Below are 24,870 nucleotides of genomic sequence, written 5' to 3' on the forward strand. Positions count from 1 at the left end.
TGTTTTGGATTTCCCTGGATAAATACCCAGAAGTGGAATTGCTGGGTCATATGGTAGTTCTATTTTTAATTTTTTGAGATACCTCCATACTGTTTTCCATTGTGGCTGTAGCAATTTGCAATCCCACCAACAGTGCACGAGGGTTTCCTTTTTCCCAGATCCTTGCCAGCACTTGTTGTTAGCTGATTTATTGATTAATAGCGCAAGGCTAGTTGTTAACACCCCATGGGAGTAACGTGTCTGTTTTATAACCATGCTGTGTGATTTGGAGCATGTTACTTAACCTCTCTGTGCCTCCATAGTTTCACCTGGAAAGTGTGGATACTAATAGCATCTACCCAAAAGTGTTCCGGGATTTTTCCCCCCAGCTTTATTGAGGTATAATTGACAAATAAAACTGTAAGGTATTTGAAGTGTACAATGTGAAGATTTGATACACATAAACGTTTATGAAGGGATTTCCCCCCCATAGATTAACACAGTGTTGTGGTATTTTTAAAGAGGATTTGTGTCCAGCGTTGGGCACAATTCTTAGAAGAAATGTTCAATAAGTGTTAGTTACGATAGTTGTCAGTAATAAGTTACATCTAAAGTTTTGCTTGGCCCCTCCTGCACTTGACTCCTCTGTTTGCTTCATGAACATACTCTTTCTTTTCAAGATCAGGCAAGAAAGCTGCTTTCCCCGACCCCCAACTGGCTTCCAGTTCCTGACGAAACGCCTGGCACACAGCCGTCTCCACGCCCCCGTTTCACTTCTGGTCCTGCACAGAGATGAATTGTGTACACATAACCCACTTCCCTCGCCAGCACCCAACCCTCACGACGGCAGGAAGCGTGTCTGAATTCACTTCCGATCTTTTGCCCCTGCCCTGCCTGGCGGGGAGTAGACACCCAGCTAAAGTCTCGGGAGTGAGTCAACCAGCCCTTCTCCACCCTGTCAGAGCCAGCCCCTTAATGCGCACATCTTTGAAAACCTTCCTTTTATCTATCCTGAAGTGAAATCCGTACTTACTGTCACCTACTTACACTCACAACCCTCAGCCAGATCAAGATACTGCCCTAATCATAAGCTAAAGAATATAGAAAAGTAATTTATAATAAAAGTAATGTATGTTGCGTTCTGTAAACAATCAAGCAACACTAGACCCGGGCTTCTCAGACCTTCCTGTGTGAGTGAATAGAATTACCTGGGGGTAGTATTAAAACGCAGATTCTGACCTGGGGGTGGGAGCCGAGACCCTGCATTTCTAAGAAACTCCAAGGGGCTGCGACCCACCTTGAGTCGCCAGCCAGGGCTAGAAGACACATGAAAAGCTTGGGGGGCATTCAGTGGTTACAAATGCAGGGGGATCACAGGAGTGTTTATTGGTGACTTACAGCCGCAGCTCGTATAGCCGTCGAGGATGTCATTTTCTGAAATTGTGGTAAAAACTCTGAATGACGTGAAATCTCCCCTTGCATCAAACGGTAGTGACTTTCCTAGAAACTTCGGTTACATTGAAATCACTCAGAAGTTCTCTGTGTCATATGTAAATTTCAGCTAGGTTCCTGGCCACCATCATTAAACCTGAGCTGTTCAGCAATGCATGCTCCCATATGCACTGCTAGGGGTCTGCTGCCCGCCCCCCACTGACTGCCAGGAGAGGGGGGCAGTCGCTATGGTAACCAGAAATGCCACCACATGTTTTCATAACACCCATGGGGCGCTGCCCCTCTTCCATCAAAGCCCTGGAATCACAGGATGTGTTAAGAGTTCTGAGATCATTGAGGCAAGGCTCAGAAACTAGAGTTCCCTGAAGATCCTGGGTTCTTAGTTTCAAGTAGTCACACTTCTCGGGCTCCCGGCGTGCAGGTGGCTGCGGGGACCTGGGCCAGGCTGGAAGGGAGCTGTGGTGACCTGTAGAGCAAATGCTGCTTCCCGATACCACTGGGCCACTGCTCAGCCCCACACGATTGTCACACGTAGGAAGGAATCCAAGCCCAGTGTTGTCAGGTCCCCTGATGCATCAAGAGAGGGCAGAGAATACGGATTTTTCAGATGAAATCTCCAGATTTTGAAATGCCTGAGATTAAAAACTAAGGAAATGGAAACACTCTACAGAGCAAACCAAACATCGACGCGTTTGACGGAGCCATTGGGCCCGCAGTGTGACCTCTGGTTTAAATGAAGTGAAGTGCCGTTGGCTTGGGCTGTCCACTGCCTGGATGAATGCCCCACCCATCCTCAGGGCCACCCCTTTTTCAGCCGGGGACCCTAACCCTCCTGCCATTTTCCTCATGCAGTTACTGCTCCTCCCTGACCACCTCCAGACCCCTTCTTTTCTCCCCAGTGGACCACCCTCCTTGGGTTAACTTGGCCCCTTTCTCTGGCCATCTCCGTTCCTCAGCTCAGCTCTCCTGACCTTCTTTCGCTGGTCCCCAGGGACTGCTCCTTCCGGATGGGAATGGGGTTTGACCAGCTGAGTCTGCCAGCAGTGGCCCCCTGAGCACTTACTCCTAGAGCCATGGGTCTCAACTAGGGGTGATTTGTGACCCCGGGGGACATTTGGCAACGTCTGGAGACCTTTTTGGTCGTCACGGGGGTGTTCCATCTGATGGGTGTAGGTCACGGATACAGCTAAACAGCCTACAATGCGCAGGACGGTGTCCACAGTAAAGTATCAGCGGTCCAAAGTGTCAGGAGGGTCATAGTGGAGAAACCCTTTATTATGGAAGCCAGACCGGGTCGTTCATTGTAACTGTCACTGTCACTTCCGCCTGGTGGGGCTGGGAGGCCTGTGCTGGGCTCTGAGCACGTTTCCTGTGGGCTCTGTACTGAGGCCCCAAGAACTCAGCATTTTGGGGTTCAGTTCCAGGCCATGTGGCCTTGGGCAGTGTCAGAGATAAACAAAGCTGTAAGGACAGATTTTAAGTAGTAAAACGCTATTGCAATAGGGAAGAGAGTCCAGCATGAACTAAACTCCGCTGCAGTGTATACAGAGGTGACCAGGCTTTTTAAAGGGAGCCATGAGGGAATGGCAAGGGAAGGGGAGAATGCCGAAAAGCAGGAAGGGCGGGTTGGTCCGTGTGAACCCCACCTGGGTTTGCAAACTGGCGTGCCTCCAGGTTAGCCGTCTCCCCTCCCACAGAGGCTGGGATGGGACCCAGGGCCTGTCTCAGGGCTTGGCTGAAACAAACTACATGCTTCTGGCAGCCTTGTGTTTCCTCAGGCAGGCATTTCAAGGGGGCCTGGAGGCATCCCAGGGATGTGGCCCTGAGCTGTCAGACCCGTGTGACCGTTTGTTTGTCGTTAGAGGCCGAGGTGGAGGCCTGGGCTCAGAGTTTGTTCCAGGGGCAGATCTTTCCAGCTGGTCGTTCTCCCTCCTGAGGATGGTTTCTGTTACCTCCCTCTATAAAAGGATTTCTTAGCACCCCAGTTCCGCTTGACCTAGATTCTAATATCTTCTGTGTATTTATTGTGTGTGCGAGTGAAATATAAATCCACAGGCTTGGCATATAGCGAAACACCCAACTTCAAAAGGTCCTAAACCGTTTTTTTTTTCCATTAATGAATAGATATTTAGGATTACGCATATGTATTATGTCAGCCGGTCTCCAATGTACTTGGCCTCAGGGGTCCCCTTATATTTTCAGACATTATCGCAGAGAGGTTTTGTTTATGTAGGTTATACCTATCACTTATTTCTATTTATTGAAATTTAGGCTAAGGCATTCTTAAAATGTTTAGTCATTTACTTAAAATAACAGTGTTTCATTACATGTCTATGTAAGTAAAGAGTTTATGAAAAAGCTGAATTTTTTTTTTACAACAAAAACAAATGTAGTGAACGGAGAGGCATTGTTTTACATTTTTGCAAATCTTTGTAATATCTGGCTTAATAGAAGACAGCTGGAGTATCACATTCGCTTCTGCTTTCAATCTGTTGCGATTTTGCTCGTCCTGTAGCCTCTGGAAAACTCCACTGTATGCTTGTCAGGGAATGAGTGAAAAAAAGAAACTAACGTCTTCATAGTGTGATGCAAATAGTTTGACTTGGAGTGTCCCCGAAAGGGTCCCAGGGACCCCCAGGAGCTCACATTTTGAGAACCACCGCGTTGGCTCATCATTTCATGCATGAATTCTCTGTCAGCAAGTTCTACCTAACCTTTATTATGTTCTAGGTTTTATGCTCAAAGCTTTACATGGAGTAACTCTTGTAACTTGCGTGAAAGCCTCATCGTGGAGGTACGAGTTATTACGCCCATCTTACAGAGAGGTAAACTGAGGCTCACAAAGTCAGCTGCTGTGTCCCGGGCCACACCAGTAGCCAAGTAGCAGAGGCCAGATTTGAACGCACCACACCTCACCACCCTGCCTTTCCAAAAGATTTAGGTCTGCTCACCCAGTGGTCAGGCGCCAGCCAAAAACAACGTCCATTGAGGACCAAGCATCGTGTTCACTGCTCTTCCGTTAACTAGAATTAAATATGTGTGCCACGTGGTTGCATCTCTGCCTCCCCTTTGCAGCGTACGTCTTCTTACCCCCTTTTTTCGTAAATGAGAAAATTGAGGCTCTAGGACGGAGAGCGTCTCTGTCTCAAGGTTAGGGGGCGGAGGCCGGCTTCCAAGCCAGCTCCATCCATCCAGCTTCCTCCCTCCACACCCCATGCTTCGCGCTAACAGAAAATAAATTTGCTAAACCGCACTGGGCTTATTATTGAGGGTTCTCTCAAAGCAGGGCCTGCCGTGCCCAGCGTGGCCCACGGGTTTCTAAGTGGGCAGCCCAGCCACGTGCACCGCATGCTAATGAGCTGGACGAGGGGCCTCTTCAGGTTTATTTGCACTGGCAGCCTGGGCGGTGGCCCGCCCTCCCTGGGCCCCGCCACTCACACTGCTCCTCGGCTAATCGCCTACCCGACCCTGAGGTCTTGTGGGAAGCAGGTACCCGTTTGTCCCCCCATGTCCTTCCCAGTGGCCTTGGTCACCTTGGGGATTGGAATGAAGCCTCGGACACCGAGTTCCAGAGCAAGCGGTGACTCAGCCGGTTGTGAGTCCACATGGCACAAAGGACATCGTAAGCTGGTCGAGATGAGCAGGCGGTGGGACCGGTGACCTCACGTCTGAGCAGCGCAGCTGGCCAGGGTTTCCTTTTGGCACCACCCCTGTTCCTAATAGGTGCTGAGAGCTCTGGTCGTGGCCACCTGGGTTCAGATCCTGGCTCCTCCGCCTCCTAGATCTCTATGTAGACACTTCCCATCCCTGAACCTCAGCACTCCCGTCCGAAAAATGGGGAGAATAACCTCGCATCTCCTTCCTAGGGTCCTCAGGAGGGTTACATGAATCAGTACATGCAAAGGGCTTGGGACAGAGCTGGGGACGTTGGAGCGCGGTACGTGTACGTTCTATTAGGTGCCCGAAGCTTACACACCTGGTGTGTGTCACACACTGTTCTGGGCGTCAGACATTTTCTCATTGCCAGCCTCCGACTCGGTGACGGATGAGGAAACTGAGGGACAGGGCGATGAAACAGTTGTGTCCCAATCCAAAAGCTGTTGCAGGTCAGGATCAAAGGAAGAGGCAGGGAGAAGACCTGATGCTTTTAGGAGCGTCCGTCTGTGCCTCGGCTTCTGGTCCATCGAGTTATTTCCCAGTGAGCTGAAAGGACAGCTCTTTATTCGTCGATCATATCGAATAATGGCTAATTCGGAGACTGTTTAGCAACACGCACTCAGGACTTACCACGTTACAGAGGAGAAAACTGGACCGTCGCTCCAGCCAGATGAGGACCCAGGTCTTGTCCGTCTCTGTCCACTGTCCTTTTGACACAAAAAGAAGAGTAAAGTCCTGTCAATGAGCAGATAGTTGAGGAAACGCAGTGACCCACCTCCACCCATTCAACACAAGGCCATGGGGCCCAGATTCATTTGATGGAGTGAGTCCAGCTCCATCCTGAAGTCTGGGTGTGAAGAGAACCAGGGCAGGACCCGCGGACCCAGGTGCGTCTCACACAGCAGAAGCCTGGCTCACGTAACCTGCCTCTCAGAGCCATATTGTGTTTAGCATATTTCTACCTGATTGAAATTGGCTCTAAACGTGTCCAAGGTTGAATGGGAATGGAGGACGTTATTGCATTTAATTATTTCTCCAGAATAAAAATGGATTCTAGCAGCAGCTTAGAGGTAAGGCAGCAGCAGAGCAATTAGAGTTTTGAAGCTCTCATGCAAACATTTGAATGCAATCATTGTAATAAGTACATTAAAATAAAATAAGTCAAAGGGTTGCATTTGCATAAACAGCTCAAGGTGAGCGTGTTGGATTGGTTAAGAATAAAGGGGACACAGCTGTCAATCAGTCATAATGAAGAAATTATAAACAATCTGTCCTCCAGGCAGAGACCATCAGGCTGAGACAGTGGAGGCCCGATGTTAATTGGTAGTGAACCTAATCTGGGTTTGCCGCTCGTTCTTCCTCCTGCTTTGGGTTGTGGGCACGTTCAGGAAGTTGTACACACATTCATTCTCACCAGAATACCCAGGAGGTAAGCACCATCATCCCCATTTTCCAGATGAGGAAACTGAGGCACGGAGAGTTTGAGTCCCTTCATTTCTAGCAGCGTGACCTCAGCCAAATGATTTTACCTCCCTGTGCCTTTGTCTCCCTCCCTTAATCAGGACCCGTGCTGCCTGCTTGGTTCTTTAGGAGAGGATTGAGGGCACAGGAGGGCCCGTGGGTGCTGAGGACGTGACGATGACTCTGTATGCCTTCGCCTTGAAACCCCCCATGGCTGCTTTTCCTAGGGAAGGGAACCTGGGTGTGGGTCTCCAGGGAAAGGAGAGAAGAGCTGACACCTGTTTGTCTCTTGGCAGTTAGGGGGAAAGAGGTGATATCTCATGCCCGTCAGGGGAGAAGTAAATAAAGACGAGGTGCTCTAGCCACACAGTGGGGTAGGACTCAGCCTTAGGAAAGAAGGAAGCCCAGCCACTTGCGACAACATGGATGAAGCTGGAGGACATGATGCAAAATGGACTAAGCCAGTCACAGAAGGACACATACTGCAGGATCCCACTTAGATGAGGAATAAAATAGGCAGGTCCATAGAAGCAGAGATGAGAACGGTGGCTTCCGGGAGACGGGGGACGGGGGGACGGGGCCTTGCTGGTCATAAAGCCACCGTTATACAAGACGGATGTGTTCCAGATACCACGCCCGTGGAGAGCAATAGTGTATCGCGCACTTCACCGTGTGTCGGAGGCTGATCTCGTGTCTGCCTTCATTTAACATTTTAAAATAAAATTTTAAAAAGAGGGAGGGAAAACTCAGGGGTTGTTGCAGAACACAGCACTTACTCGGTGTGACAGGAATTCTCAGGCCTCTGAATCACGTCTGATTTCCCCCCCACTGTGCCTCTCTGAGTTTTCTGGAATCTGTCTCATGTCCGGGAGCTCTTCCTTCCAGAAGACCAACTATGTCCCTTCCCTCTTTCATGTGAATTTTGTGATTTCCTGAGGCAGCTGCGTCACGTCTGGGGCCCGGCGGAAGGTTACTGGGCCCCACGGAGCCAGTCGTCCCCACTGTGGGGGCCTCTGCGTACACAACGTGTATAAATCAGGAGTCGGGTTAGAACCGACAGTGACGCCTGGTCCTGATGTCACAAATTAACCAGAGGACTCGGCCGTTCTCTGATGGTCAGATTAGCTCCTCTGATGGCAGAGTTTCTTGTGTCTGGTTTTGCCAGGAAGTGCTAGTGAGCGTGAGCTTTGAAATCAGTAGTTTATGGAGGTTTTCTGCTCAAGGGGCCAAGTTGCAATCCTCAGTTAATGAGGAAAGAGAACGACCCAAGAATAATACTTAGGATGTGTCTGACGAGAGAGGATGCAGATGGCTGGAAAGGGCAGAGGCTCCTCTGCTTTCTCTCTGCCTCCTCGTTAACTTCTAGAGAACGGGCTTAGGGACAGAATTTAAATTCATTTTCTTAGACAGTGGGAGCCATCAAACTGATTTTCTTACTGTTAGAGGCGGGGGGAAGAAAACCACATTGGTTCTTGTACCTGAGGACAGCTGGAAGGAAGAAAGCAGGTCAGATTGGCTCCTGTATTAATCAGAATGAGCTAGACCATGCTGCAGTAACAAACATCCCCGAATCTCAGTGGTGGAAAATGACAGACATTGACTTCTGCCCGTGGACCGTTGGTAGAGTCTCTGCTCCACACCGGCCTCATGCAGGGTTGCAGGCCCCCACCCCAGTCCCCCTGCAGGGATGTGGCTCATTGCTCTGGGGGCAAGAGGGTTGTGGCCAAATGTGGCTCCAGTCACTGTGTCAGCCACAGCCAGTTGCTCGGCTGTGCCCCCTTTGCAGGGGATGGGAAGTATTATACAATCTCATCACACGCCTAAAAGGAAGAGAACTAGAATATTTGTCGAGTACTTTATTGAATACTATCCCTCCATCAGCTCCATCCCAACCTAGGCTAATACGAGCAAACGGAGAGAGACCCCTCTCACTCCCCCCATAGCGAAGGGGGAGCTAAATGCTCCTGGTTCACCTCTCTGCCGAACTGAAGCGGTAGTGTATGTACCACAGCAAGTTTGAGAGTCAGACAGGCGCACGTTCACTGCCTCCCCCGTGACTTTGGGCAAGGTACCGAACACCTCCAAGCTCCTTTCCCTCTTGTAAGACGGGAGAGTGGCAGTAGCTGCCTTGGAAGTTATTTCTGAGGCACAGACGAGCTGTCACCGAGAAGGGCTTGGCCAGTGCCTGGACCCTGATCCGTGCTCAAGAATCTCGTAACAGCACCTGGGCTGCTTTTCCTGTTAAATGGCGAGTGTAGTGCCTACGTCAATTAGGGGTAATTGTCAGTACCGATAAGTATTACCAGTGACTCACGGAGTATATGGGGCCCGGCTCACGGCAGGTGCTCAGAACATGCATCGGAGAGGCTGCTTAGGATTCTGGAAGAGCCTCTGGACAGAGAGGAGGGAGAAGTATCAGTGGGGTGCAAGGACGGAGGCCTGGGGATTTCTGGCAGGTCTGTATGGGGAGGTAAGAAAGATCAGAACCAGGTGTCGGAACTGGAAGGTCTCCATCACCCGCCGGGATATATCCACCCCTGTGTATGACGGGCAGCCGCTCTTTGACCCAGTACAGCCTCAGCTCTCCCTTCTCGGCGTCGCTTTATTTCCTTCTTCCTACCCCATTGCCCGCCAGCCGTTGCCGCCCCAAGCTTTTGGTACATCTAGGCTCCTACTTCCCACCCTCTCCTTCTCATTATAGCCCTGCCACCCAGTGGGTTCCCAGCCAGCCTGAAGGTGGCCATTGCAGGTGAAATGGATCTTTCCCCGATCCATTTACCGTGTTTCCCCGAAAGTAAGACCTAGCCGGACCATCAGCTCTAATGCGTCTTTTGGAGCAAAAATTAATATAAGACCGGGTCTTATTTTAATATAAGACCGGGTCTTTATAATATAATATAATGTAATGTAATTAATATAATATAATACTGGGTATAATATAATATAATATAATATAAAATAAGACCAGGTCTTATATTAATTTTTGCTCCAAAAGACGCATTAGAGCTGATGGTCTGGCCAGGTCTTATTTTCGGGGAAACACGGTAGTTGGGTGGGAGTGGATGGAAAGGGAGCCAGATCCCGTGGTACAAAGCCAGGCTGCAGTGTTTAAGGGGGCACAGATGGGGTCTGAAGGTCTCTGCAGCTTCTTGGAAGTGGGCCGAGAACTGCTGGCCCACTGCTGGGCGTGAGGTCTGTGGTTCGTCTGCTTGGAACCCCAGCTTCTCCACCAACTACGTAGCTGGGGTACATTGGGCAAGTCACTATTAACGGATGCTCGGTTCCCTCGCCTGTAACGTGACAATAAAAGCAATATTCCGCTCACAGAGCAGCCACGGGGGGTCTTAGTGTCGGCTCTCATTTTCTTAGGGCCTCCTCCTCCGCACAGGAGAAACTGGCGCCTGATGCCAGGGGAGACGGGGCAAAGACACGAAGGGGGCCCCGAACCGAATGGGTGCGCCGGGGGCACCAGCCAGCGGCACCGGGCTCAGGGGAGGGGTGTCTCCCGGACAGCTGGGGTCTGGACACTTTTTCTTAAGGGGCCAGATAGAAATATTGTCGGCTGTGCAGGCCAGGCAGGCTCTATCGCAGCTGCTCGCCTGAGCTATTGTAGCGTGAAAGCAGCCGTAGACAGTACCTAAAAGAACGGGCGTAGTCATGTTTCAATAAAACTTTATTTACAAAACAAGGGGCAGGTGAGATTTGGCCCCCAGGGGCGTGTGCCCACCTAGAGGAGGAGCCACGCTGAGTGTCACCCTGTCCCCAGCAGCAGCCCTGGCTGCTCCATTGGTACCACGCCATTCTCTCCCGCGGGAGCCCTTAGTCGGCACATTTAGGAAAACTGACAGGGGAGAGTCCCCTCAGAATTTCTACTCAGGGCCCATGTGTTTCTCTAGCAATGGGGGTCGATTTATGGGACAATTAACGTTCTCCGTGGTTTCGGATGTCGTCCCCTCCAGGGCCAGCTTTGGGACAGTGGCTCCTCTTTCAGGTTGACATTCCCATTGACGTCTCTCCTTCAGAGCCGACAGCGGCCCGGTCCGATTTCTCTTACAGATCTGTGGACATGTCCTAAAGGCAGTAGGCTGTGTATAACATCCTACCCACATTTCCTCCCCTTATAACTTCATTATGGCATTGCCAGTCCTTAAATAAACCATCACAGCGCTCGCTCTCTGCTGAAATTGAGCAGGAAGCTGGAACAAACTGTCCGTAATCCAGTGGCAGAGACAGTCAAGGAAACTTAACTTGAAAGGGAGGGCACCGGGGAGCCTAATCCTGGCTCCTGAGCAGCCCCTGAGTTTCTCGTTGGAGCATCTCGTGTTTCCTGGTGGGGAAACCGAGTCCCAGAGAGATGTTAAGCTCGTAGCAAAGGCAGGGCCAGAAACCGGGGCCCAGGCTCTCACACCTCTGTGCCCTGATATTGTGGGGTGACCTACGTAGCGTGCTCGCCCAGTAACGTTTCTCTCCCATGTTTCCTTCCCGTCTTCTCCAGGATGGCTACTTCTCTCACCGGCCGAAGGAGAAAGTGCGGACGGACAGTAACAATGAAAACTCGGTCCCCAAAGATTTCGAGACTGTGGACAACAGCAACTTCGCCCCCAGGACTCAAAAGCAGAAACACCAGCCCGAGCTGGCGAAGAAACCCCCGAGCAGGCAGAAGGAGCTCTTGAAAAGGAAGCTGGAGCAGGAGAGGGGGCAGGGAGCTCTGTCCCCAGGCAAAGGCGCCAACGAGGTGCAGCCACCTGGTGACAGAGCCCCAGTGAACAGTAGCCGGGGGAAGGAAGCCCCCAGACAGCCTCACGCCAGGAAAAGCGGGGGCGGCTCCCCTGAGATCAAGTACGACCAGCCCCCCAAGTGCGACATCTCAGGCAAGGAGGCCATCTCCGCTTTGTCCCGCTCCAAGTCCAAGCACTGCCGGCAGCAGATCGGGGAGACCTATTGCCGCCACAAGCTGGGGCTGCTGATGCCCGAGAGGGTGACTCGCTTTTGTCCCCTGGAAGGTAAGTGCCAGTCCCCCAGGCCCGGAGAGAAAGCTCCTCTCCAGTTCTCCCTCCTCCCCAGTCCCCTTCTGCCCCCAGTTCTCAGACCTGCTGAAAATGACCGTCCTGTTTGTCAAACCCCAAATTAGGACACGAGATTCGATTTGTTGGTGCTCCCTGAATCCTGAAGTCTTGTGCGAAAAAAGGTTTACAAAACCAAATTGCCTTTTATTACAGCTTTAGCCAATTGTCTGTATGGCAGAGGGTGAAATACAATGAGATCATGGTTCGCAGGGCGTTGCAGGAGGCGAGGCAATGGTCGTGGGGTTTGTTTTCTGTCTCAGCGGAATATCAGGAGTGGACGTGACTAGTATTGTGATTGAATATGATCCGAAAGCGTTCTAATTGGGTGCGTTGACTTTGGAGCCTCTGAGAAACAGCTTTCCCGTGTTCCCTCATCTAAAAATCCTCCCTTCCTTCCTTCTTTCCTTCCTTCCTCCCTCCTTCCCACCCTTCCTCCCTTCTCCTTTCCTTCCTTCTTCCCTCCCCCTGTCCTTTCTCCTTTCCTTCCTTCCTTCGTTCTTTCCTTCCTTCCTTGCTTCCCTTCTTCCTTATTTTCTTCCTTCCCCATTTCCTTATTCCCACCCTCCCTCCTTCCTGCGCTGTGCTGGACACTCTTCTATGTGCTGTGACCAGGGATAAGTCAGATCTCTTGCTGTGAGGCAGAGAGAGAGATCAGGCCATAACAGGTGCTGCATCTGCCTCAGTATTGAGACGGCAGGTCAGAGAATCAAGAGCCGGGCGGCAGGGTGGGGAGCTGGGGGCTCTCAGTCCTCAGTCAGCTGCGGTCCGAAAATACTCAGTGGAAAAATTCCAGAAATAACTGGTTCATAAGTTTTAAATTGCATGCCGTGCAGAGTAGCCTGATGAAATCTGCCGCCGTCCCACTCTGTCCCACCTGGGACGCGACTGGGCCCTTTGTGCAGCGTGTCCATGTGGCCCGTGCCCCCACCCATTTGTCACTTAGTGGCTGTCAGGGTTCTCAGATGACTGTCGCGGATAACAGTGCTTGTGTTGAGGGCAGCCTTACTCACTTCTGTCACATTCACATAACTTGATTACAATCTAATCTTAGAAACGTTCAGTTTTATTACTAGATCTTGTTGTTAGTCTCTTGCTGTGCCTAATTTACCTTTATCACATGAATGTACGTATGTGTAGGAAAAAGCATAGTCTATACACGGTTCGGTACTATCCAGTTTCAGGCATCCACTGGGGGTCTTGGATCGTGTCCTCCACTGATAAGGGGGGACGACTGTGCTGGTGTGTATGACACTGTTTGTCCCCATGTCACCTTGATTCCTCTCACCATCCCTAAGAGGTAGGTCTGTTATCAACCCAGTTTGTTGATGAGGAGACTGAGGCCCGAAGAGGTTCGGTGCTTGGCCAGAGGAGCACGGCTAGTGGATGGCAGAGCTGGTGGGAACCCAGGTCTCTGCGTCGTTGTCCAGAAGCCTCACGTCAGCTCAGACCGCCAGGCCTCGGGCTGGCACTGCCGGCTGGAGAGCGTATCTCTCCGTCGTCGGGTGTGGCAGGGGGAAGGGAGGGCGTTAAAGGGCCGAGGAGGGAGGATGCTGTGAGAGTTCCCTGGCTCCTCCTGGTCCTCCCGAGACATCTCCAGTATGGTTTCGTGGCATGCGTTGGCCTTCGTTCCATCCGCCACGGTGGCACAGCCTCCCGGGACCTCTGAGCTGGTTAATAAGATTGGCGTTAACCAGCCATTGCACCCCCAGCCCCGGTGCTGCTTTAATTTGCGGCACCACAGCCTCCCCCTTTTGCAATAAATTTACTGTGAATAGACTAATTGCAAAATAACCCTAATTGGGTAGTTATCAATGAACAACGTCCCGTGGAACAAAACGGCTTGCAATTAATAGCATTTACACCATAAACTATTCTTCTGCAGAAAGCTAAGATGTAATTACACCCCATACGGAGATTGTGTTCCCTTTCTGGAAACCATGACACCCGGATTTCCCTCTGCTTAGGAGGGATTTGAGCTCCAGCCCAGTGGTCCTTTTATTTCCTGCTAAATGAGGAAACGGAAGCGGGAAGGGGAGGGAACTTGAACGTGTGAGTAAATTTGCATATTTACATGAACACACACTCAGGTATCTGCACTGTTTGTCAGTTTGCCGAGCTCAGCGTCCCCAGCACCCAAACTTCAGCCAACGTGATGCCAGAAGTTGAATATAATTAAGGAAACAATTGCTCTCGGCTTGAAGTCTGAAAAATTCAGAGGAAAGGAAACAGATCTTAAACGTTGACTCTTGTAAAGGGTTCCTGCTCCTCCCATCCAGATGCCTCCTGTCCCCTGGCCCCAGCTCCACTCAGGGAACAGGAAGAGTCTAGAACCCCAGGAGATGGTTTGCTTCCTGTGGAGGTGTTCCTTGCCTCTGTGACTTGTCTGTTTCGCTCTCCGCCTCCTGGAGAAAACCGATGGAATGGTGACACGTTTTCACAAAGGAAGGAGGCAGTCCATCCACTAACAGCCGTTAGGAGAGGCAGTGGTTGGGCACCCGCCCCCCCGGCTGACCTCAGAGGGGCTTATGTCTAATCCCACCCGGGCAGCTCTGCCCCATCCCTCACCCCCCACAATGGCCTGGGCCTCCTGTCCCTTCCTTGCACTCCGGAATCACCTAAGAGCCTCCAGTCACTCCAGCTGGACCTCCCACTGTTTCATGGACATGAAACCATGGCAGCTGGAAGGCCAAGGGTGGCCTGCGCTGGAAAAAGAAGTTTTCCATCCAAAGATCTCCAGGCACTGGATTGCGAAGCCTGGTGCTACCTTCACCAGTTATGGGACCCTAGCTCCCCAGGGCCTCAGCTTCCTCATCTGTAAAGTGGACACAAATCCCTGTCCTCTATTTTCATAGGACTGTGGCTGAAATGAGATCATATATATAAAATGCTTAGAGCAGAGGGGGGTAGAGCAAAGCGGACTTGTTTGGCTATTGGCAGTAGTGATGATGATGGGGGTAATATGGCCGGGGTGGGGGGTGGGCATTGAAAGCCGTGGAAGACCGGCCTCCTGGACAGTGACTTTCAACTTTCATTGCCCAGCGGCACCTTTTTCTCTCTGTTCTTCAGATGTGGCCCCATGTGCCTCGGGCGTTCTCTCATGCTCTTCCCAGCCCCCTCCACTGTTGCCCTGTGCTTCCCTAGCTCAGCCTAAATGTCACCTCCTCCGGGAAGTCTTCCCAGACTACACCTCCCCCAGAAGCCCTGACCACAGGGGACACACCTACCCTAGTGAGGGGCAGAGGTGGCTTTCCCAATAAATGTCTTTCCTAGTAAAGACTGTCCGAGCTGTAAGAGGCATTCTGGTGCCAGGAGCTAGGTAATGCAACTTTTCTGCCTCATTGCATTTGGAGTAACTAGATGTCAGGAATCTCCCTCCAACTGCCCTCATAGGTCAGCAACCTCCTTCCACCTTGAGTTAAAATGTCCCAAGATAGGCCGCAGTGGCTACCCTGGCCCCTCCCACACTTGTTCAGCCTTTGCTGTGCCAGGTAAAGCTGTGAGCGCAACCCACCCAAATGTCCAGGTGAAGAACGGGAGATGAAAACTGAGAAGTTTCAGAGAAAGCCATCGGCCGAGAGGCGGGCTGGGCCACCTGCCACCTTAGCAGGAACTCGGGGCCTGAGCAGCTGAGCGAGGCAGCCGTTCTCGGATGAGTGATGAGTGAGGGCTGGTTTTTGAGTCAGCCGACAGACCGCGGGGCTGTAAGCGTTTGCACGTGACTGGGGAAGCCGGCCCTCGTGTCAGGGTGAGCATGGACAGAAAGGGGGTTTCTGATAGAAAGGCATCTGTCCATATCGTTACCCATCAGCCTTTGCAGAAGGCCAGAGGCTCTGGGCAAATGGGCTTCTGGATGGAAGTGAATGGGGCGGAGGCCGGCTGCCCACTGCAGAGAGAGACAGGCAGATGGCACTGCCAGCTGCAGAAGGGTTGTCTCCTGCACATCTCCACACCCTGGGGGCAGTTGGGTGACTTCACAGCACGAGTAGCATGAAAGCGTGGCTGTCAGCCTGGCATGGAGGGAAACAGAGATGTGAATGTCCGCTCACCCACTCCAAGTGCCCCAGGGCGTGTGCCTCAGTTTCCCCATCTGTCGGCCAGAGAGACATTGCTTTCTGCCAGGGCTGGTGCTGTATCACGATGAGAAAATGAGGGAACAGCTGTGAAAAGCTAAAAGGCGCCATGCTAATGGGGGCGGCATGCTGAATCCAAACTGCCCTGTGCACGCCTGGCTTGGCCAAGCGGGTGGGGCTGACTCGCTTTCCAAAAGGCCAGGTTTGCGGAGGACCCAGTTGGACTGTTTGCTCCTCTCCTGCTGAGGAAGGCACGACACCCGCTAGAGGAGGTTTTCAGTAATGGTTCGTGGGTCCCAAAGGTGTGTTTTGGGGCTTCTTAGAGAGGAGAAGGAGACTGACCATGGTGAGTCTAGAAAAAAATCAGCAGATCCCATTCAGTATCCAAGGTCAGGGCTCCACAAAAATGCTCTATAAAGGGCCAGATAGTAAATATGAGGCTTTGCACAACTACTCGACTCTGCATGCAAGCAGCTACATAAGGAAATGGCCAGCGTGGCTGTGTTCCAGTAAAACTTTATTTATGGTCACAGAAATGTGAATTTCGCATAATTTTCATGTGTCATGAAGTGTTACTCTTTTGATTTTTTTTTCCCCCCGACCATTTACAAACGTAAAAACTGTACTCAGCTCACAGGCCACACCACAATGGGCAGCCGGTGCTGTCATTTGCCCCTCACCCCCACCCCTTGTTCTAGGACTTGGGGACACAGCGGGTAACAAAAGCAGAGGACGCCTTGTCGCCACAGGCCTCTGCCTGCACAAGTCAGGGCTCCGTGTCCGTAGACAGAAGATGGGCAGAGGCTCTGGGCGGCATGCCGTATGACGGCTCCACCTTCTCGGAGCTTCGGCCCTAACAGGAGAGACGTGAGATGACAAGTGAAGCCACAGACCTGCAGCCCACGGCCTGGGGTGATAAGAGCTGTGGAGACACACACAGCAGGGTGAGAGGACGGGGGGCGGGGCGGAACGTTTTAGGGAGGTGACCGCAGGTGGCCTCTGAGGAGCCAGGGAGGGCAGTGTCACGGGGAAGAGGAAACAGCCCTGGCAGAAGGCCTGGCGTGTTCCGGAAGGAGCCAGGAGGCCGGGCGGCAGAAGCAGAGGGAGCAGTGATGGCTGTGGACGGAGCCGGGGTCAGACCCGAGGGGGTGTTCAGTGCAGTTGCAGCCATGGGAGGGACTGCAGTTTTAACACAAGCTGACTGCGTTTGGTTTCGCTTTTTTTTTTTCGTTTTTCTTTTTTCTTTTTTTTTTTTACTTGATGCTACTTTTAAATTCTTTATTTTCTTTATTGTGGTAAGAACTCTGAAGATAGGGGCAGCCAGTTAGCTCAGTTGTTAGAGCGGGTGCTAATCACACTAGGGTTGCCGGTTCAATCCCCACGTGGGCCACTGTGAACCGCGCCCTCCTTAAAAAAGAGAGAGAACGCTGAAGGTGAGATCTACTCTCTCAGCTGCTCTTTGAGTGTCCAGTGCAGTGGTGGCGTACACAGGCATAGCGGATCTCTGGAATGCACGCATCTCACTCAGCTGACACTTTATCCCCATCAAACCCCACTCTCCGCCCCCCCCCCCCGCCCCTGGCAGCCTCCGTTCTATTCTCTGCTCCTCTGAGTTGGACGATGTCACATGCCCCAGACAAGTGGGGTCACGCAGCGTGTGTCCTCCTGTGTCTGTTTTTTTTTTCACGGAGCGTAATGTCCTCCAGGTTCATCCAGGGTGTTGCAAAAGACAGGATTTCCTTCTGCCTTAAGGCTGAGCAGTAACATTCCGTTGGGGGTATACGCCCCATTTTGTTATCCTTTCATCCGTCGAGGGGCATTTGGGCTGTTAGGAGCAATGCTGCAGCGAATACCAGAGTGCCGATATCCCTCGGAGATCCCGATGTCCGTTCTTGTGGGTGTGTACCCAGTGAGACGGCACCTCGCACACATTAGGAAAGCTAATGTCAAAAAAACAAACAAAAACCGAGACAAGTGCTGGCGAGCATGCAAGAAATCGGAACCCCCCGTGCACTGTGAGGGGGAATGCAGACTGGTGCCGGCGCTATGGAAAACAGTACGGAGGTTTCTCAAAACATTTAAAAAACAGAACTGCCCTGTGGTTTAGCATTCGCACTTCTGATGTGATTTAGCTTTAAGGAAGCAAGGCCGTCGCGGGGCGGTTCTTGCAGTGGTCGGTCCCGCTGAAAGGCTGTGGTCAGAAGAAGAAGCTCTGGTGACGGGCCAGCGAATCAGCTCGGGTGGCCATCCGTTGGTGTTCTGGGCTCAGGGCTTTCTTGGGGGCCCAGAGACCACTCAGGCCTGATACTTCGTTTATTGAGCTCCTACTACGTGCCAGGCGGCTGTGGCCATCTGGCCCCTAGCGCCTGCCCTCTGTGGGCGGGGGTTCTTCACAGGCCAATTCCACTTAGCCTTTTCTTTCTAAAGCATGATGGTGTGTCCCCCCCACCCCCCCAGTCCTGTAATCATAAAGAAAGCCAGCTGCCACCCACAAGGCTTTTTAGAAAGCTAAATATGCAGTTATGGGAAATATCATAAATGCCCCTTTCACCTCCCTCCCACCTCCTTCTCCACCCACTCTCCTTCCTCCAGGAACGTTCTGCCAGCTTTACAGTTCTGCCATTCACTTTCAAACTTGTCATTAGGGTGTGTTTGTTCCCTCACTGCCATGCCTGAAAGCAAAGCAGAAAGGTTTAGGCGCAGAAGATGAAAACAGCAGCCCCTGAGTGAGTGGCATGAATGCCCTCCCCGTTTGTCACCCGGCACACCCTTTCCGAAACTTCAGGCACAAATAAGCAATTCCCAAGCGGAGTGTGTTTGAGACAAGAGGATCACGGTTAGGTGTTTTGTTTTGTTTGTTTTTTCCTTCCGTGTGCTCACAATGCCGTGTATAGACGAGGGGGTGGGGAGTGGGTTTGCAGCGCGCATTGGTGGGCCCCTGCCGGCAGCGGCTTGGAGGACAGCTCACTAATCGGCCTCCCTTTTTTGGAGGCTAGAAGGAGGCTTTGGGGAAAGGGGCGCCTCTCCTGGGGGTCGGCCCAGCTCTGGGGTCCACCGATGGCTGCACCCACTCCTCCCCTGCACATAGCACCTGAGGACAGTGGCAGGCCAGCCTCCGTGGCCAGGAATGTCACAGGCAATTTGGGATCACTAATAACTCAAGTGCCAAGTTGGCAAGTTCCTTTTTTAATACGGCGGAGCAGAATCACGGCTTTTCCTGCCATCGGCACCACGCTGAACGCTCAATGAGTATCTGTTGTCCAGCGAGCGAATGGACCCCTGACGTTTCATTCTCTTGCTTTCATGCAGCTCAGTGAGACGTTAGGAGAGCCTCAGGGATGCCCACAACTCAACCTGACCTTGAGCTTCCTTCTTCGACCCTTGCATTCTTAAATATATTTAATCGTTTCATTCATTCAGCAGGTACGTGTGGAGCCACTGTCCCCACATCAGGCATGTGCTAAGTACAGAGTTATGATAAACGGGAGATAAGATCCGACCTCATGGAGCTTGGTCCTGGGGAGCAGAGGGAAAAACAACACAGAGATGAAGGGTAAGAGCAAGGACATCAGAGAGGCCACCTCTGAATGACCTAAAGGGAGCGATGGGGACAAAGTGCTCGGAGATGGAAGAATATGCTAAGGATTTGAGCTGCCCCCAGATGGAACGGTTCCTAATCTTTGGACATCATAAGATCATTCATTCATTCATTCATTCATTCAACTAGTATTTATTGAGAGATTACTATGTGCCAGGCACTATTTTAGGTACTGGGGCAACAGCAATGAGCAAAAGAGACCTATGTTCGTGGAGTTAAGGTTCTAGAAGGAGAAGACAGGTAATTGACACGTAAAAAGTATCCTAGCGCTCTGGAGAAACCTGAGGCAGGAAGGGGGGTGCTGCAGGATGGAGTGGGTATGACGGGGGCCTGCAAGGACGCCGTGTGGCGGGAGCGGAGGTGGGGCTTCACAGAGCAGTAGAGATTCGGGGTTTACCTGAGTGAGATGGGGGAGCCCTGGAGGGATTTGAGGAGGGGTCTGATAGGACATGTTTCACAGGATCCCCTGGCTGCTGCGTTGACAGCAGACGAGCAGGGGTGAGGGCGGCAGCAGGGCGAGCTGCCAGCAGTCCCTGGTGTGCGGCAGTGGCCCCAGTGATGGTGGGAGTGGATGGGCAGGTCTGTTTGCCATGCAGCCAACAGCATTCGCTCTCAGGTTGCACAAGGTGCATGAAGGGAGCGCCCCCCATTGTTTATCTGTCTCTGCCCCAATGCGCCCCTCAGATGTCGGGCTCTACGGCAGCGTATGCGTCTGTGAACAGCCACTGCTTGGATGTCACAGACCTCAGCCTTACGCTCACGACGTGAGAAGACAGCACCATGGTTTGAGCTTCAGGGGCCACCCCTCCCGGAGCTCTGCAGAGGCCTGCGTGCGCCAGGCAGAGTGCTGGGAATGGAGCGTTTAGAAAGTCTCTGTGCATGGCACAGCTGCCAGCTGGCCAACTGGGGACCGAAAATGTTTGTCCCCAGCTCCTGTCAGTATTCACTCTCTCAACAGTTACTCATCCAGCAGCTGCTACCTGTGCCAGGCCGTAGGTTTGGGGGATTCACTTGGGAGGAAAGCAGACAGAATCCCCATCCTTCTGAAGCTTGCAGCCTGTTCAATGTGGGAAGGGACACACATGAATCCAAAAGAAATGCAGAATTACGACAGTGACCAGCGCTTCTGCAGATAGTGGCCGCAGTTTAGTTGGGCTGAGAGGTGAGAGGTGGGAGGAGTTGATCAGGGGGAGGGCAGGAGGGGGGATGGTCCAGGCCAAGGGTGCGTCACGTGCAAAGGCCCTGAGGCAGGAGGTTGAGAACTAACAGGACCCCCAGGGGAGCTCTGAGCCTGAGCAGGAGAGTCAGCCAGTCCTCTTCCCAGCCAGCTCTTGATTCCCTAAAGCGCTAGGTTTAGGTGACCTGTGTCTTGGCCTTGAGCAAGGAGAATGGAGCCGAGGCATCTGTCCTTTCCATTTCGCTGAGCGAATGAGGGTTAGGGGACGGCTCTGAACCAGACTCGCCTTGGAAGACCATCGGGGCCCCTGCACCGCTACCTCGTCTGCAAAACCCTCACACAAGGTGCTTGTTTTCTCTAAGCTTCACGTGCTGCCTGTAAAATGGGCTGTTCGATGCCTCTCCTGCCTCCCCAGCCTGCCGAACGAAACACCATATTTGACAATAAATTATTCCCTCTGGTCAGCCAGCAAATATTGACCTGTTACAAACCAGCAGTAGATTATTATGTTTCTGGAAGCCTCCAGGGTGGGCATGGTGGACCCACTTTCACGGCAGGGCAGTTTCTGATGCTTTTCTGAGCTTCTGTGAGTATCTTGCCCAGAAACTGCCCCGAGACAAGGTAGAGGATGGCGATTCGCAGGGGACAGCGTTCTTGCTTGTGAGCCATTCCTTCCTCCGGGTGCAGCTGGCTATGAGTCAGCCACCCATGGTCCCCCGAACAGAGACCTCTTGCAGAAAGAGACAGCCCAGGCGTGGCCCTGTTAGCGGCCTGTGGGTGGAAGTGCGGGCCAGTCCCTGCTTTTTGCACAAACCAACAAAAGCAGCTTGCTCGCTCTCCTCCCTCCAGTTACGTGGCAGTGAAGGTTCGGAATTCCTCTCAACGTCTCTTCCTTCTGAAAGTCGTCTGTGATTCCTTCCCCACACTCCACCTCCCCAAGTCTCCATGAGGTGCCCAGACTGTGTACCCCCAAATCACCTTACCCACCCTCCATTGGAGCACACATCACATTCTGCTGGAGTTCACCCGAGTTATCTGTCGCCCCCACTTAGCCATGCGGCCAAGTCTCGTCTGGGTGTGTTCACCATCACATCTGCAGCTCCTGCACAGAGAGCTCGCGTGTCCGAGGCACGTCCTGAGTGCCAGGTGCAGAGCGGAGCACCTTCCATGCATGAGCTCACTGGGCCTTCTCCACAGTTCTGGAGAAAAGTATGTTCCCTAACTCCATTTTGCAGGTGGGAAAACTGAGGCTTGGAGAGGTCAGGCAGCTTGCAAGTGGCAGGCCTTGGACCCCAACCCAGTTCTGCCTGACTTCAAAACCCATGTTAGTAAACCTGCAGTGGTATGTGTGGAGCGAATAATCCAGTTTCCCCAACGATCAAGGGAAAGACAGAAGAAACGTTAACACCTTTCTCTAGTTGGTCATAACTCTCCTTCCCCACAAACAACCAGAAAGAGCAGGGAGCTGAGGTCTCTGGACAAGAACCCGTTCTGAAATCCGGATGTGGAACCTTTACCTGGGGGCGGCCACATGCCCGCAGCTTAGCCCTATTGGATCGTTGAGTGTTGTAACAACTCTGGATTCCAGGAAAGTGACACTAAAATCACCCATTTCCTCCGTGGCAGGGCCAGGCTCTGAGCCGAGACTCTTTGGCTGCTGCTGGCAGCAGCGTCTTAACCACTGTCTTCACTATGTGGAGCCGCAGCTGCCTTTTGGCTAAAGGGAGCCCGTGCGTCTAAGCTGCTCTGCGAGCAATAGCCACCTGTGTGTCACACAGAGATCCCTGCAGTCAGGTGATTCGCCGGGTTCTGGAGCGGGGGCCGATCCCATCCGAGACCCTCAAGGTCTCGCCTGCAAAGCCGTCTGGGGTGAAAAATAGCCCGCAGTGGGTACCTCCCATCCGCCTGCCGGTGTCGCGTTGCCACGGTATATTTGTGTTACTGTAAAAGTGACAAAGCAATAATTTTTCATTGTATCCTTCAGTCACCCATGAGAGATTGGATTTAGGTCACCATTTATTACCCCGTGGAATTGAATCCAATTTTTAACACCATGTCAGCCATTCTGGTATTAGCGCCTTTTAATGGCTGTGAAATTTATACAATGATAAAGTAATTTAAAACATATGTAGGAAGTGCATCAGGCAAATTGATGTGTGTAGCACCCTGTGGTAAAAATTGAATAGGAGATAAACACAGAAAATGGTGATTGATTAGGGGACCGTTGCAGTGGTCCTCGCTTTGATAAACTCTTAATGGCAAAATTAGTAAATTAATTTATTCTTCCGAATTTTGAGGAGGGTGTATGTGGCCCTAAATCAGAATCGAGGCTGAGCCACCGAGCGCAAATTAATACCTAGCTCACCTCGATTAGAGCGACAGACCTGCCTGCCTCACTGGGAGCCGGGCCCTGTGACGTTTCCGGCGGCCAAAGGGAAAGACGGAGAGAAGACAGAGCAACGGGAGGGAAAGCCCGTTTTTCATGTTTTTTTTTTTTTTTAATTTGTAAAACTTGCTCAAATAATGCAGAAAGCATGCTTGTCATAATTTGTTTAATTATTCAGACGGGACAATACATATTCTCATTATTTCACAAAACCAGAAGGCACTGCAGATAGAGGGAAGATCTAACCCAGTGATCCCCTCTGAAAGGTAACCCCTCCAAGCACGGTTGATTTTCGTTTAGGTCTTTAAATCCAGCACATGCAGAACTAGAGTTTGTTTTGTGATGGAGGTGGGGGTTAGGTTATTAGAAACTGATGTAAAACTCCGGAACTGGAAAAATACAGAATCAGCTTTGGGGATGGGAAAATTCAAAAATTATATGGAAGTGAGACATAGTTCTGGAAATTGCTTTTTTTTTTTCACTTGGACGTGTATCTGGGTCGGAGACCTGTGTCCCTGTCAGGAGATAGAGACCTGTGTGAGTCTTTTTCCAGGGTAGTGTTTATTTCCTCATTGTCTTTTATCGCCTGTCCGATTCTTCTGACTATTACTCTGGAGTCTGGCCGCTCCCTAGTTTGGCCGTTCCCCATTGGTGGGCACTGAGGTCGTTACCAGGCTTTTGCTATGTTGAGTGACTACTTTCTCACCTGCCCCCTAAAATGGTGCATAGCCAGTACCATTCCAGATGAACTGCAGAAAAGCTCATCTGCTGCTTATAATCGAAGCGTAGAACTTGATTCTCTTGAGGACCCCGAGGTGACACTGGGTTGCCAGGTGCATCCTAAGAAGTGGATTCGGTGGGTCCAAAAGGCTTGTCTGTTTTCAGTTTTGATAAATACCATCAAACTCTCCTGCAAAAATGCTGCGCCGCTTGCAGTAGCACGTTCTGTCCTGTATTCGTCACGAACTGGTTGTTGGAAGCTTCCAGAACATCTTCAGTCTGCTAAAGGGAGCTGCTTTCTTCCCAGGCACCCTCATCAGGCTTCAGACCGGTCACGGCTCTAGCTTCTAATCTTCTGAGATCCCAGCAAGTCCCTTCCAGGACCAAGGTTGGGCGCTCACACACTTGAGCTCCTAAAAACACGGACCCCCCTGGCCTGGCCCCAGCGGTGCTTACCCAGGTCTAGGACGAGGCCTAAGAAATCACGTTTCTAGCGGACGCTTCTGCTGCTCCAGGCCTTCCCTGAGAAGCGCTGATGTGGGAGAACCTCCAGTCCCTTCCCCTCCAGCTCTGCCCTTTCTCCTGGCCATTGGTTCTGGACGGGGGTGAATATCTTAGGTTTTGCAGGACATTGGAAAGGCCTCTGTCTTAACTACTTAGCTCAATGTGCAAACAGTATGTAGACGAATGGGCATGGCCGTGCTCTCATAAAACGTCGTTTATGGATTTGGCCCAAGGGCCACGGTTTGCTGGCCCCTGCTTCAGAATGAGTTGGCTGCTATGCCCTTTGTGGTGCTGGGAAGAGAACCCCCGAAGGCGGGATGCTTGTCTGCTCTTCCCCCACTGCACCGTCCTCAACAGTCTCCCGTGTCCTAACGTGGAAGTCGGTAAGAGCCGCCCACGGACGCAGCAAGCCCCCGCGGGTGGCCCACAGGACCCAGCCTAGACGCAGCCTCTGCTCCCCCGGCTCATACGGAGTGCTCCCAGGAGGGAGGCCCCTGACAAGGTGACCTGGAGCCCTAGCGAAGCCACACAGCCAGGCCAGGCACGAAGAAGCTGCCGTCTGGGCACGAGAAGTGGCCCCTGGTCCCGGCTCGATGGTGGTGTTTGTTTCAAGACATTCATTAGCATTGCAGCCGAGGACCCGGAGAATTGAGAGGTGCTGTCGCCGTCGCTTTCTCAGCCTAGACCTCAAGGGGCAGTTAACCTGGTTATCCAGGACGCCCTCCTCCCCTGTTGTTTACTGCTGTGAACACCGCAAATGCACTGTTAAGGGGCACGGACCGCGAGCAAGGAACTTAAGT

The 24,870-nt window shown here is 52.0% G+C and overlaps 1 protein-coding gene across 1 annotated transcript in view; it reads left to right on the forward strand.

The window, feature by feature from the left end:
- XYLT1 (xylosyltransferase 1) overlaps positions 1–24,870 on the forward strand; it is a 287,617-nt gene that overhangs the window by 162,422 nt on the left and 100,325 nt on the right. The window contains exon 3 of the mRNA XM_033101272.1: positions 11,045–11,552. Within this exon, the coding sequence (XP_032957163.1) occupies positions 11,045–11,552 (508 nt within the window). The remainder of the gene's footprint in view (positions 1–11,044; positions 11,553–24,870) is intronic.

The sequence above is a fragment of the Rhinolophus ferrumequinum genome, assembly GCF_004115265.2.
Source record: "Rhinolophus ferrumequinum isolate MPI-CBG mRhiFer1 chromosome 15 unlocalized genomic scaffold, mRhiFer1_v1.p scaffold_54_arrow_ctg1_1, whole genome shotgun sequence".
NCBI lineage: Eukaryota > Metazoa > Chordata > Mammalia > Chiroptera > Rhinolophidae > Rhinolophus > Rhinolophus ferrumequinum.